At 51.3% G+C, this 13,910-nt stretch overlaps 1 protein-coding gene across 3 annotated transcripts in view; it reads right to left on the reverse strand.

Moving 5' to 3' along the window:
* The window catches only part of FLI1 (Fli-1 proto-oncogene, ETS transcription factor), an 89,237-nt gene that overhangs the window by 19,993 nt on the left and 55,334 nt on the right, over positions 1-13,910 (reverse strand). For all 3 annotated transcript variants that reach the window (XM_064397650.1, XM_064397649.1, XM_064397651.1), the window contains 2 exons: positions 9,288-9,442; positions 5,697-5,900 (listed from right to left, as the gene is read on the reverse strand). In XM_064397650.1, coding sequence (XP_064253720.1) covers positions 5,697-5,900; positions 9,288-9,442 — 359 coding nt within the window. The remainder of the gene's footprint in view (positions 1-5,696; positions 5,901-9,287; positions 9,443-13,910) is intronic.

The raw sequence follows: 13,910 nt of genomic DNA on the forward strand, positions 1-13,910 counted from the left end.
GCCCATTTCATGGCTGTCTGGTTACGTGTGCCCACATCACCCCTGGGCTCACCTTCCTGCAGCTCTTGGAGCAGCTGTTGCTGGGTCAGTGATGTCCTGACAAGGCACAGGCTCCTGTTTGTCCTGAGGCTGTGGCTGCAGCAGCACCAGTCCTGCCCTGAGTGCTTTTACAGCTCTGCAGATCCCCTCCATAAGGGGGATCCTGCCCTGAGCATCCCCAGCCCCTCAGCAGGGCAGGAGCCCCTCTCTGCAGGTCCCATAGCACCAGCTGAGCAGGACGTGGGGCTGAGCCCTGCCCGTTCCTCTGGGGCACGTGGTCCCAAATGACCTCAGGTGCCCCTCGGTGCTCTCAGAGTGTCTCTCCTGTGAGAGCTGAGGTTTGGGCCAGATCTGAGAGCCATTGCAGGTGCTGGATGCTGCTGGCCCTCTGCCCTCTGCTGCAGTGGATTTCTGTCCTCCCCAAGGCAAACAAAGCCAGAGGCTGCACAAGCCAGCAGGACACGAGGCAGGAGGTGCTGGGAAACAAAGCTGCTCGCAGGGAGGGGAGGATGGATGGTACCAGATGCTGCAAGCCAGGGGATGCTTCCAAAGCCAGGATGGATGGTGAACCAGGAGGTAAAGAGTTCAGAGGGATCCCAAGGGTACCCTGGCTCTGAAAGCTGCCAATAGCCAAAGGGATTGGCTGGAATATTTAGAGATTGGCTGCTGGAGAAATTGAAACAACTCTGTCCACGTAACTCATATTTTTATCTGATGGTTTCTGGCTTTGGCATTTCTTTCTTGAATATCTGTGGGGAAACTCCTGTCCACCACTCTCTCCTTTTCAGGTTATTTAAAGCAATCCTGAGTGCAACGCCCAGCCCAGCTTCCCCCCGCCAGACAGGGAAGTGCTGGGGAATTCAGAAACGTGGTTTTCTATGACTAAATGGGCTGCAAATGAGTGGCTGGGGCGGTGGGGGTGGGGTGATGAATAGCACTGAGCGAGCAGGATCAACCTATAGCTACTTTAGGGTAAAAAATGCAGCCCAAGCCACTGGAAAGGACCGGCGCCTCCCCCGGTTTAATTGCTCAAAGTTCTCACCTTTGCCCGGCAGTCTGAGGTTTCTGGTGGGAACACCACAGAGAGGGAAATGTGTTTCCTATTAAGGGTTTCAATGGAGGAGGGAAAGGGAGAAAGGAAGAGACCAGATCGGGACAGAGGGAAGCAGACAGACAGACAGACACAAGCCAGGCTGCTCCTCCCACTCTCCTTTGGGGGTAGAGCTTTGGGTGATGAATTTTCATTTTTGTTCCTATTCCCTCTGCCTGGGTCAGCGACACCATGGATGGATCAGCTCTCTGGTTAATGCAGTGAGGGCTGTTCTTCCACAACTAAGGTTTAAACACGTTCTTTTATGGCACCCCAGATCCTTCCCTTTCTTTTATTTCCCTTGCATTCATTACAAAAAGATGGAGAAGGACTGAAAAGCAGGAAAGCTTTTCCCAATAAACCCTTCCCTCTCACAGGGCAGCTCATCCTTCAGAGGGACAGGAACATCTTGGTTCCACAGCCTCGGGGTTTATTTAATTTGAAAGTCTTTTTTACCCTCACCTTGCCCAGGCCCTGCATGGCTCCTGCTGGAATCCAGGTCCTGCTGCACTTGGCAGGATGGTTTTGTTGGGCATTAACACATGGCTCAAAACCACTGAACAGTTTTCTACTTCTCACCACAGCCTCATTCTTTCCCCTTCAGGCTCTTCCTCTTTGTGCACAGCCCACAGCCTGGCCCCCACCACCAGGGAGGGAAAGGATGGAGGTGGCAGCTCAGTTCCTTTTGATCTTCATCCCAAACACAGCATGGATGCATCCAAAACTCCCTTCTCCTGCCCAACAGCTCCCTGGAGAGGATTCACCAGGCAGAATATGCTGGAGAAAGATCAGTCTGGAGCCCCAAAGTGTGTGGGGATGAACAAAAAGAAGGTGAATCAAGGCATGGCTTCATGATTTTGGAGAGGGAACTAAAAGGAACATGTAAAGAAAGATGATTGTTTGAGGGGGTGGGCAGGGAGCTCCCTGAAAGAACCACTGGGGTACTTTGGGAGGCTCCAAAGGATGGAGAGTGCTGCAGGACTGGGCTCTGCACTCTGCAATGTCCTGAGGATCAGAATTCCTGCCAGCTTCAGTGGCTTGTGGCAACAGGAAACAACTGCACCATTCTGAGCCAGGCCTAAGCCGGAGACTAAAGGTGCTGTGGGATGAGTTTGGGTTACTCTCGACTTCATTACACAGCTCATCTTGAGCCTTCCACTGCTAAAACTGAGACTGAGCTTTTGTTGAGGTCATGCAGATGTTGCTGGTTTATTTTTTCAGTCTGGACTCAGATGTGCCAAAAGAATGTATTTCATAGGCAGCTTTAAGGAAGTTTTCACCCTGATTACGAGTGTAAAATGCTGAGATCCTTCTGGGAAAGCTCATTTTCAGGAGGTCTCCTTGTCGGGTGAGCAAACAGCTCAGAAAGTTGAGATCAGCTTTGTTTCTTGGAAAACAAACCCCAAAGTTGAGGATTCATAAATCATCACATATCCAGCTTAACATCCCAAGACCACAAACACCTTTAGAGAGCCTGGACAGAGGCAACCCAGCCTGCAGGTCTGCACTGTCCCCAAATTCTCCTGTGCTGGTGGCCATCACCTGTTCCCTACCCTAAGCAGGAGCAAAGCCTAGTGTCTGTGGGACAAACAAAAGGGGAACCTTCCAAAAGGGGAAAACTCGTGAAAATGAAAGCCCAAATCCCCATGGCACTGAGCTCCAGCTCAGCACTGAGCATCCACTGGAAGCTGGTCTGGAAAAGCCATCAGCTCCTCTGGAAGGTGCTGCTGTGTGAGGAAGCCACCCAGCACTGCCCAGAGCAGCCTGTCCCCGGGCTGGGAACAGCTGCAGGGCAGCAGGAATGCTCTGCCCAGCTCCAGCAGCCAGGAGCTGCCCTGATGAGCAGGGCACTCGCAGCACATCTGGGATCAGCACACACAGATCCATCAGCCTGAAGCTGGCATGGACTGGCACTGAATTCCCTGTGAAACAGGAGTGAGCAGTCTGCCTGAATCCAGCAAAGTTCCTTGGGTTTTGCAGTGTCTTAATAGCACAGAAATCACTGCAGGCACTGCCCTGGCAGGACAGGATGTGTTGATGATCATTATTGCAGGAGCATTTAAATATTGCAGCTGCACCAGGGCTGCAGTGCTGGGCTGGGGAGCTGTGAAGCACAGCCCCTGCTCCACAGACCCACCATCCTGTGATAGATGAGGAATGCCAGCTGACTCTCACAATTAAAAGGCAAATATTATGTAGATGCTAAGAGAAGTTTTATAGGTTTATAGTTATGTTTTACCCCCCTTGCATTGTTATCAGGGGGTGGCCTGGGTTTGGGACATTTGGGAGGGTTGGCTTGTTACTCTGGCAATACCTGACCTCCAATGCGTAAGGAAATGATCTTCTCAAGATGCCAGGAAGAGATCTCCACCACTGGACAGTAAAAAAAGAGTTGATGGACAAGATTTTGAGAGGGGCTAAAGGATTAAAAGGTGGCCCATCCATTGTGTGGATGAAGACATGGTAGAAAAAAATCCTCTGCTCCCGGCGCCGTAATATTTTCTCTATTCAGTCTTCTGTTGTACTTTTTTGGATAAGGTTTTAATAAACCTTCTAAACTTTTGGCAGTGAGTATCAGTTCTCACAATGCCAATGGAAGGGCCCAGAGAGAAGGCAGGATGGCTGATGCCACCTTACAGTCAGCAAAATCTCCTCATTTCAGGTATTTAAAGGCAAGGTGTGAGCCTGGGACTGCTGTCCTGAATGTCAGCATGCCCTGGTGCTGCCTTGCTGGCCATGGAGACCAGTGTGACCAGACCTCAGTGCCCAGGGTATCAAGCAGGAAGTTGCTCCTGAGGAAATGAGCAGCAGCAGATGGTAAAAATGGCCACTGAGCCCAGGTTTTGGGGCTCATGCCATGAGATCAACAATGCAATTCCCCTGATCCTGCCTTTGGTCAGCCCAAACAATGGGACACAAACACTGGGACGATCCTGGAGATGCCACATGGAGAATTCCACTCCTCTGCCAAGCTTTCCAAATCCAGCCTGCTCGTGTGCTTTGACTCCATCCAATTCCATCTCTCTGACAATTCTCAAGCCTTATCAATAACACAACTCAAGTGTCTCACTTGGGTGTTTATCTTGTGGGAATTTAGAAGCGTTTCCGGTTACAAAGTGCCAGATTTCCCCAGCCCCAGTCAGCAGGTTTGGCCAAAGCACTGCTGGCTGCACAAAACTGCCTTCCCATTTCCCAGGAAACTGTCTAATTCCACAGGCAATCCTTCGAAAGCTTGCTGTGGACTAGCAGCTCTTTTCTGATGGAACAGAATTAAATTTGTCTATGATTTTGGATGGGAAATTATTTTATTGTCCAGTCACACGGGACAACTGTTCAAATCCAACAGTTTGGTTTTTTTGTTGTGAATCATTTCCTTGGCTCGACTTCTCAAGAAAAATAAAGGTGGAGCTTCCAGAGGCACCCATCTGTGATCTAACTTCTGTGCCACTGGAATCTGTGAAACTCCCACTGATTTTGGGCAGGGAGAGATCAAATTTGAAGAAACACCCTAAATTCTGTATCTCTCCTTCACTGGCCAGAGGAGACATATTCAACTGCCTTTTCATCACATTTGGATTTTCTAGTGGAGAAAATACACTTTTGCCTTTCTCTCCCTGCCCTTCCACCTTGATTTATGGCACCTTCTCCTGATTTTTGAGTGTTTAAATAATGATAGTCCTACAAAAGCTGTTTCACTGGGAAAAACAGCAGAGCATGTGGGGCCCAGCTCCAGTTCTCTGGCTCATCAGAGCACCATTACCCTCAGCACACCTTTGTGGGGAAAGGAAATGCTCTTAGCTCCATTTACAGGTGAAGAGGAGACATTTGGAAGCTGTGGATGTGATCATGATTGCACAGAAGTCTTGGAAAAGCTGAAATCTAAGACTCCCAGCATCAGGTGCATGTGCCATCCCTAAGGTGCTCATTCCTGTTTGGGTGCTGGGATAACACTTTTCCTGACTGCTCACAGCTCCTGGGTTTGGGGCTTAATAGAGCAAAAAGGGGAATTGGATCCATCCCATACTCAAGTGTGGGTCAGAAAGGAGCATTAAAGAGTTTCCACAACCTTTTTCTCAGAGTCCTGGGTCATTTGCACAACATCTGCTCCAGCACATTTACACATGGGGAATCGCTCTTGGGTTTTCAACTCTCTCCCACAAACCTGGGCCTGCAGGAGCACAGGAAAGCTCCAGCCCTGGCCAATTGTGGGTCCTGCTTATGGGGAGGGCACAGCCCTCTAACTGCAGAGCTATGGAATCGTTTGCCTGAGACAAATCAGTTAATGTCAGGTTTAATCTCCATGGCAAATTTGTGTATTTTTATCACATAGCCACAGATGTTGTTATCTGTGAGGCTTATCTAATCTCCTCCAGAGCCCTGCTCAGTTCTTCACCTCCCTGATAGCACCAGTAGCTCCATCTGTGCTCATGTGAACTTTCCAAGCCCATTTCACTCCCTGTTTCCCTGTTTGCTCTCTCTGCTTGCCTTTCTCTGCTCATTTCCCTGTCCCTTGCTGCAGGAGGAGTTCACCCAGGGCAGGGGCTGGGATGGCCAGGCCAATACTCACTTTCCCTGAGGTAACTGAGGTGAGACAGCAGAATTTCTGTGTTGTAGGGGGAGGTGGTGCGCAGGAAGTCGTCCTTGTTCATTTTGCAGAGCTCCTTGCCGTCCATGTTCTGGAAGATGGTGGTGTCGATCTCCATCAAGCCGTACTCCTTGATTGCCCACTCCAGCCACTGGCGCACGTGCTCCTGGGTCCAGAGGGTGGGATCTGGCAGGAGAGAGCAGAGGGTGGGCACACACACACCTCCAGAGCCCCTGCAGCCCTGCCACAGCGCGAGCCATTGTTCCACAAGCAGATATACTGAATTTACTGACCCCCTTTGCCAGGATGAACAGGCACCACGGAGCAGGGCTCAGGATGGACAACCTGGCCTGGTCACTTCTGGCTGTCCCACCTGCCCAAAGCTCCCTCCTCTGCTTGGGAACAGCCCTGGTGGCATTTGAATCTTCTCTGTCTGGAAAAAAGCTTCCCAAAGGAAGCTGAGCCCTTTGAGAGGGAGTTCCTGTCCCAGTGGGGCTCTGCAAGGCTGTGCAGTGACATCAGAGCTGTGTGGGTATCACCATGGGCATTAGGGAGCCCACAGCTGGCACAAGAGACCCTGAGCATGGGGTATTCATGGTCAGCAAAGGGACTCAGAAAATAAAATACAAGTAAAAAATAAAAATAAAATAAAATAAAATAAAATAAAATAAAATAAAATAAAATAAAATAAAATAAAATAAAATAAAATAAAATAAAATAATAGAAATAATAAAAATAATAAAAATAAAATTAAGAATTAAAATTAAAACATTAAAACCAAAATAAAATAAAATAAAATAAGAATTAAAAATTTTTAATTAAAATATAATAAAATAACAATTAAAATAAAAATAAAATAAGATAAAAATAAAATAAAATATTAAAATAAATAAAATAAAATAAAATAAAATAAAATAAAATAAAATAAAATAGTGCTTCTAGAACAGAGCAGCTTGCCCTGGGTGTGAGTCACAGTTCTTCACCCCGGTGCAGGAGCACAGTCCTGCCTCCCTGTCCCTGTAAAGGCAGCCAGCTGTGCGAGGGCAGGGTAGATTTTTGGGCTGTCTGGCCGTCCCTGAGTGTCAGCAGACTCCAGCTGGGGGATCTTTATTGCTGCTGCTGACGTAAGAGCTGCTGCAGCCCGGCTGGAGCTCAGGCCCCGTGGAGATGAGTGGCTGCAGCAGTGGGTAAAAAAAGCAATCAGCCTTTGAATTCTGCAAAGGGCATTAGATCAGAGGGCCCCAGCAAGAGCTGGTGCCACAGTGCTTGACAGTGCTTTTCAGAGCATATCAGCACTCTCAGATGTTTCCTGTGCTGCAGCTCCCCACGGATCCCCTTTCCAAGCTGGAGCTGCACATTCATGTTCTGCTGCAGCTGCACAGGATTGCAAAGGAGTTCAGGCTTTGGAGATGTCTGATGTGTCACTACCAGCTGCTCCAGCTCTGAGACAAACCTCAGACACTCAGATCCCAGGGAGCTGAGAACATGGATCAGGAACATGCCCAGGGCTCTGGGGGTGCTCTGGGCAGAACAAGAAATGCCTCTGCCTGCATTTAGGGGGTGTGAAGCAGTGCCTCATCCCAGGGCTGGACACTGGGTGCCCAGGCTGAGGGCAGCCCTGGGCACAAAAGGTCAGGAAGAGTCCACACCTGGCATTCCTGGGCACTTGAGCCCTGCAACAACAGCACCAAACAGGGAACCGAAATTGTAACTGAGACCTTTCCCCACTGAATCCCCAGAAAACCTGGGCTGCTGAAAGCTGAATTCAGAACATGGAATTTACAACCCCACACCTTTGCAAGTCTGCTCTGAGAACGACAGATGGATTTCCTTCAGGTTTTGGCTATAGTTAATTGAAATTGTGCTTTCTAAGCACTGGCAAAAGGCTGCAAATTTTACAATGCAAGCATTCAAGGGAGGATTCTTTTTTTTTTTAAATTGAAAGACTTATTTGTCTTGAGTTTTGAAAACAACCCAACATCTAGAGGGCAGAGTGAATTTGTGGCCTCCCTTTAAACACTGTAAAAGACATTGAATGGTGTCTGAAAATCTGCCTTCTTGAAACATGGCTTAGAGCTCGTTATTACTACTATTGTAAGCCTAATGTGACATTATTCTTGCTTATCTTCGCCCTAATGTGCTATAAATCTCCATTCTGGATTAAATTAAAATATCCAAATGCCTTTCTTGGATGACTTGGGCCTCCTCTCCTGCAGCCAGAGATCTGGGATGATGTTCATTATTGTCTTCCAAAGTCTGGTAAATGTCTGCTCTTTCATAAGGATCTCAAGGGTTTGATTTGTGAATGGTCATAAGGGGGGGGGGGAAGTCCTTTTTTTCACTTTCCTTCAAAGAGGAGATTCCAAACTTTCTCTTCCACCGGGGGCACTGAAAGTAATTTCCCCTCTTTCAACAATGCTAGACTTTAGCTCACCCTTGGTTTTTTTCAAACATACAGGATAAATTCTGCCCCTGGAACATCTTTAATGACACAGGGACTGGTTGGTGCCAGCTGCACCTTTCCAGGTAGCTGGAAAGGTGGACACTGGATGGATCTGTGCTGCTGTCCCCAGGCAGCTCAGCCCGTCCCTCACACATCAGCCTGAACGGGATTTAGAGGTTTGCTATCAAGCCTTTATTGGCTTCTCCTCACTGCATTCAGTTCAAGCCTTTCCTTTTCATCCTAAATGGCAAACAAATGCTTGGGAATTGTCATCTGCTCGTGGTCAAGCCATGCTCAGAGAAAGGAGCTGCATTCCACGAGTGCATTTCCCCCTGCCAGCACTGTCTGCCTGCCCTCCTGCCCTGCTGAAAGCCTCAGAGCAGGGCCAGTTCTGGGATGTCACTGGGCCAGCACTTGGCTCCTTTGCTGGAAACTTCCTGGCCCTGGCTGTTTATAAACTTCACAGGGAAACAGCTCCTCACTCCAGGCTGAGGCTTCCCCCAGAGCAGCTCTCACCCCTGAGTATCCAAATGCATCCAGAGCATCCTGCCAGCTCCAGGCAGCAGATGTGGATACCAAACACAAACAAAGCTGGACAGGAATGTTTCTGTGTGACAATTTTTGGAAGGATAACGCAGTTCCTGCAAAATAGAATTTTTCTGGGTTTCTACTTCTAACAAGAAAAATGGAAACAAAATAGTTCATTTTGAATCAATCAGTGTGACTTGAAAGTGCAGCTGGATCCTGAGAGCACCAGGGGAGTTATAACTTGGGCCCCACTTCATTCCTCTTTGATCATCCCTTGTGTGTCCCAGGAAGCAGATTCTCCTCTAGCATGACATGAGATGGATCTGGTTCAGCACACCAAAACAACACTGCATTCCGGGGAAAAAAAAAATTTAAAACAGAATTTAAAAAAAAGGAAAGAGAAAATACCAGTTATCTGCTGTCTATCCTGATTCAGATCATGCTCTGGGACGTGGGAATTCCCACTAGCCAGAAACTCTGATATTTTCTTTATTTTTTGCATGGTTTGTAAGAGAGAGAATTCCTCTGGGAGCTGCTAAACAAACCAAACAAAAATCTCTTCCAGGCAGAGCAGGCCCAGCTGGCCCAGCCCGTGGCAGTACCTGCGGGGACGATGACCCTCCTCTCGTTGGTGGTCATGTTGGGGGGAGGCCCGTTCTTCTCATCCATGTAGGTGCTGTAGCTCATGGGGCTGGACTCGGGCCCTGCTCCCACCAGCTTGCCGCACTTGTTCACGCTGCAGTCCACGGGGGACTCCCTGCAAGGCAAAGCAAAGCTGGGTCACCACCAGAGCCCCCCAGCCCTGCACACAGGAGGGGCTGGCTCACACCACGGGGGGACACTCAGGGGTCCCTCTCCCTTATGGAGAGGCCATTCCTGACCTGTTACTGGGTGCCATTAGGGGTCTGTGGGCACACAGGGGATCCCTGATAATGCAGCTGGAGTGTCCAAGGGCATGACTCCAGACAAGGCAATGTCTGCAGTGCCCAAACCAGGCAGGGAGCCAGTGCCCAGGACACCGGTCTGTGGGTTACACCCCACTCCCTCACCCTGGCTGCTCAGGGCACTCCAGCAGTCCTGCAGGCAGGCTGGCTGCTCCTGGGGCCCTGTCAGGCTGTTCCACCCTTTGTGTGCTAAAACAGCCCTCGTGTTGCACTGGGGCCTGGCAGTGGCACACAGGTGCTCTGCTCACCTGCAGAGCTCACAGGGACACAGGTACAGCCCTTTCATGACATTAACAAAGAACCCAGAACACCCACCCGAAGGGACAGGGCTGTCCCCAAGAACACCCAGTGGCAGCACAGAGTCTGATCTAGCCAGGGCTGAACAGGATGGAGCTTGTCTGTGCTTGGAGCCTCCAGAGCTGCAGGAGAATTTGGATAACACTCAGGGACAAGGTGGGATTGCTGGGGTGTCCTGTGCAGGGACAGGAGATGGACTTGGTGATCCTGTGGGTCCCTTCCAACACAGCCTGTTCAATTATTCTACTGTTCAATTATTCAATTATTCTGTTATTCTATTATTCTCTGATTAACAGTGCCACAGTTCACTACCTGGTGAGGAAATCTGGGAATCTTGGATGCCCCTGAGTCAGGAACTTCAGACCCCAGTACCGGGTGTGAAAGGAGCTCTGGCCCCAGTTTAACTCCTGAGGTACTGGAGTGACAGAGGGGACATCCAGCAGCTCAGGTGGCACCGTGCTAAGGCCTGGCCTACTGCAAATTCTTGGGAAGACTCTGGGAGAACTGTGAGTCTCCAAAGCCCAGACAGGGAGCAGGGATTGTGCTTTCCTCCAGCTGCAGGAGCAGCTCCTGCCTTTTGTCCCTTCAAAGTTCAGTCCCAAGCCTGCCAGGCACACACAGCACATCCCACGTCGAGGGGCTTCCAGGGAAGGGCACATCATTGCCCTCACCTTCCCAAGGCGGGAATCAGTGCACAACCTCTGCACAGAGCAAGCCCAGGCTTTAATCCCAGAGCCATTTCCAGGGCAGTTTAGGCCATGCTTTAATCCCAGAGCTGTCCTCCTCCTCTGGCAGAAGCCAAGAGCTTTGAGAGGGAACCATTCCCTGCAGGTAAGAATGGTGAGAGTGCACAAATCCCACCCTCCGAGCTCAGCTGGCAAGAGTTCCAAACAGGACACTAAACAAATTTGTCTCTTAACCTGAGCTGGGGGGGAGGGAGAAGTGCCTGAAATTCAGTTATCATGGCTGGGAGATAAATGCTCCACCGAGATATTCCAAGGCAGACGGTAATTTTTTCCTCATGTCTGACGAAGGGAATGTTGCTGGAAAATGGAAATAAGATGTATAACTTACACATGTTCGAATTTAAGGGTTTACTAGTTCGCCTACTGTTTTTCCAGGCAGGGAACCAAAATCCGCCTTCAGAGAGGCAACTGCTGAAGGCTCGATGTCCCCTCAGCCGGGAGAGGCTGAGGAGCAGCAAGGACACGGGGCTTTCATGGGGAGAATCAGCAGTGCTGGCTCCCTGGGACACTGCTCCTGCCAGGGGGGAAAGCCCTGTGCTGGCAGGAACGGGCCTTGGGCAGCAGCAGGGAGCTGAGACCTGCTGGGCACAGAGCTGAGACCTGCTGGGCACAGAGCTGAGTGCTTGGGCACAGAGCTGAGTGCTGCTGGGCACAGAGCTGAGACCTGCTGGGCACAGAGCTGAGTGCTGGTGGGCACAGAGCTGAGACCTGCTGGGCACAGAGCTGAGTGCTGCTGGGCACAGAGCTGAGACCTGCTGGGCACAGAGCTGAGTGCTGCTGGGCACAGAGCTGAGACCTGCTGGGCACAGAGCTGAGTGCTGCTGGGCACAGAGCTGAGACCTGCTGGGCACAGAGCTGAGTGCTGCTGGGCACAGAGCTGAGTGCTTGGGAACAGAGCTGAGTGCTTGGCACAGAGCTGAGTGCTGCTGGGCACAGAGCTGAGTGCTGCTGGGCACAGAGCTGAGTGCTTGGGAACAGAGCTGAGACATGCTGGGCACAGAGCTGAGTGCTGCTGGGCACAGAGCTGAGACCTGCTGGGCACAGAGCTGAGTGCTGGTGGGCACAGAGCTGAGACCTGCTGGGCACAGAGCTGAGTGCTGCTGGGCACAGAGCTGAGTGCTTGGGAACAGAGCTGAGTGCTTGGCACAGAGCTGAGTGCTGCTGGGCACAGAGCTGAGTGCTTGGGAACAGAGCTGAGACATGCTGGGCACAGAGCTGAGTGCTGCTGGGCACAGAGCTGAGTGCTTGGGCACAGAGCTGAGTGCTGCTGGGCACAGAGCTGAGACCTGCTGGGCACAGAGCTGAGTGCTGGTGGGCACAGAGCTGAGACCTGCTGGGCACAGAGCTGAGTGCTGCTGGGCACAGAGCTGAGTGCTTGGGAACAGAGCTGAGACCTGCTGGGCACAGAGCTGAGTGCTTGGCACAGAGCTGAGTGCTGCTGGGCACAGAGCTGAGTGCTTGGGCACAGAGCTGAGTGCTGCTGGGCACAGAGATGAGTTCTTGGCACAGAGCTGAGAACTGCTGGGCACAGAGCTGAGTGCTGGGCACAGAGCTGAGAACTGCTGGGCACAGAGCTGAGTGCTTGGGAACAGAGTTGAGACCTGCTGGGCACAGAGCTGAGTGCTTGGCACAGAGCTGAGTGCTGCTGGGCACAGAGCTGAGTGCTTGGGCACAGAGCTGAGTGCTTGGGAACAGAGCTGAGACCTGCTGGGCACGGAGCTGAGTGCTTGGCACAGAGCTGAGACCTGCTGGGCACAGAGCTGAGTGCTTGGGAACAGAGTTGAGACCTGCTGGGCACAGAGCTGAGTGCTTGGCACAGAGCTGAGACCTGCTGGGCACAGAGCTGAGTGCTTGGCACAGAGCTGAGATCTGCTGGGCACAGAGCTGAGACCTGCTGGGCACAGAGTTGAGTCCTGCTGGGCACAGAGCTGAGAGCTGAGTGCTGCTGGGCATGGCCTGGGCTGGGGAGGGCCAGGGTGGCATCTGAGATCCAGGTGTGACAGCGTGGCCTGGGTGGGACAGAGTGATCCAGGGTGTGACAGAATGATCCTAGTGTGACCGAGTGATCCAGGTGTGACAGAATGATCCAGGTGTGACACTGCTCCAAATGTGACAGAGTGATCCAGGTATGATACTGCTCTAGATGAGACACTGTGCTCCAGGTGTGACAGGACGATTTGGGTGTGATCACCAGGTGTGACCCTGTGCTCCAGGGGCTCATACTGTCTTCCAGCATGTCACATTGTCCTCCAGGGTGTGACAGTGTGATCTAGGGTGTGACACTGTGCTCCAAGGAGCCATACCCTGCTCCAGGGTATCAGACTGTGCTCAAGGGTGTCACATGATGCTCCAGGGTGTGACACTGTGCTCCAGGGTCTCACATTGTGCTCCAGGCTGTCATAGCATGGTCCAGGGTGTGACATTGTGCTCCAAGGAGCCATACCCTGCTCCAGGGTATCAGACTGTGCTCAAGGGTGTCACATGATGCTCCAGGGTGTCACACAGTGTCCCAGGGTGTGATACTGTGCTCCAGGGTCTCACATTGTGCTCCAGACTGTCATAGCATGGTCCAGAGTATGACACTGTGCTCCAGGGTGTCACAGCATGCTCTAGGGTGTGACACTGTGCCCCAGGGTCTCACATTGTTCTCCAGGGGCTCTGTTGTGTTCAGAGGTCACTGCCCCTGGTGAGTGACCAACATCCTCTCCTGCCCTGCCTGGGGTCCAGAGCTCCCTCTCCCATTCTGTTCTGGAGTAAAATTTCCCTGGAAAATGCTCCTGCAGATGGGACAGGCACTATTTATGATCAAATAATTCTATATATTTCACTCATACAGCTCCAGGACACAGGGAATGGCTTCCATTGCCAGAGGACAGGGTTAGATGGGATATTGGGAAGGAATTCTACCCTGTGAGGGTGGGCAGGCCCTGGCACAGGGTGCCCAGAGCAGCTGGGGCTGCCCCTGGATCCCTGGCAGTGTCCAAGGCCAGGCTGGACAGGGCATGGAGCAACCTGGGACAGTGGAAGGTGTCTCTGCCCATGGCAGGAGTTTGGATTTGGATGGTGTCTAAAGTCCCTTCCAGCCCAAACCTCTCAGGGATTCTGTGACTCTGGGATATCCAGACTCTTGGAAAACAACACCTTGTAAAGAGTCTCTCCATGTTTCTGGCTGGAATGAGCACAGGCACAGAGCAGAGTCCTTGGCCTCCTGTGCTCCCTGCTCACACCGTGCACAGTG

The sequence above is a fragment of the Passer domesticus genome, chromosome 23, assembly GCF_036417665.1.
Source record: "Passer domesticus isolate bPasDom1 chromosome 23, bPasDom1.hap1, whole genome shotgun sequence".
NCBI classification, from domain to species: Eukaryota; Metazoa; Chordata; class Aves; order Passeriformes; family Passeridae; genus Passer; species Passer domesticus.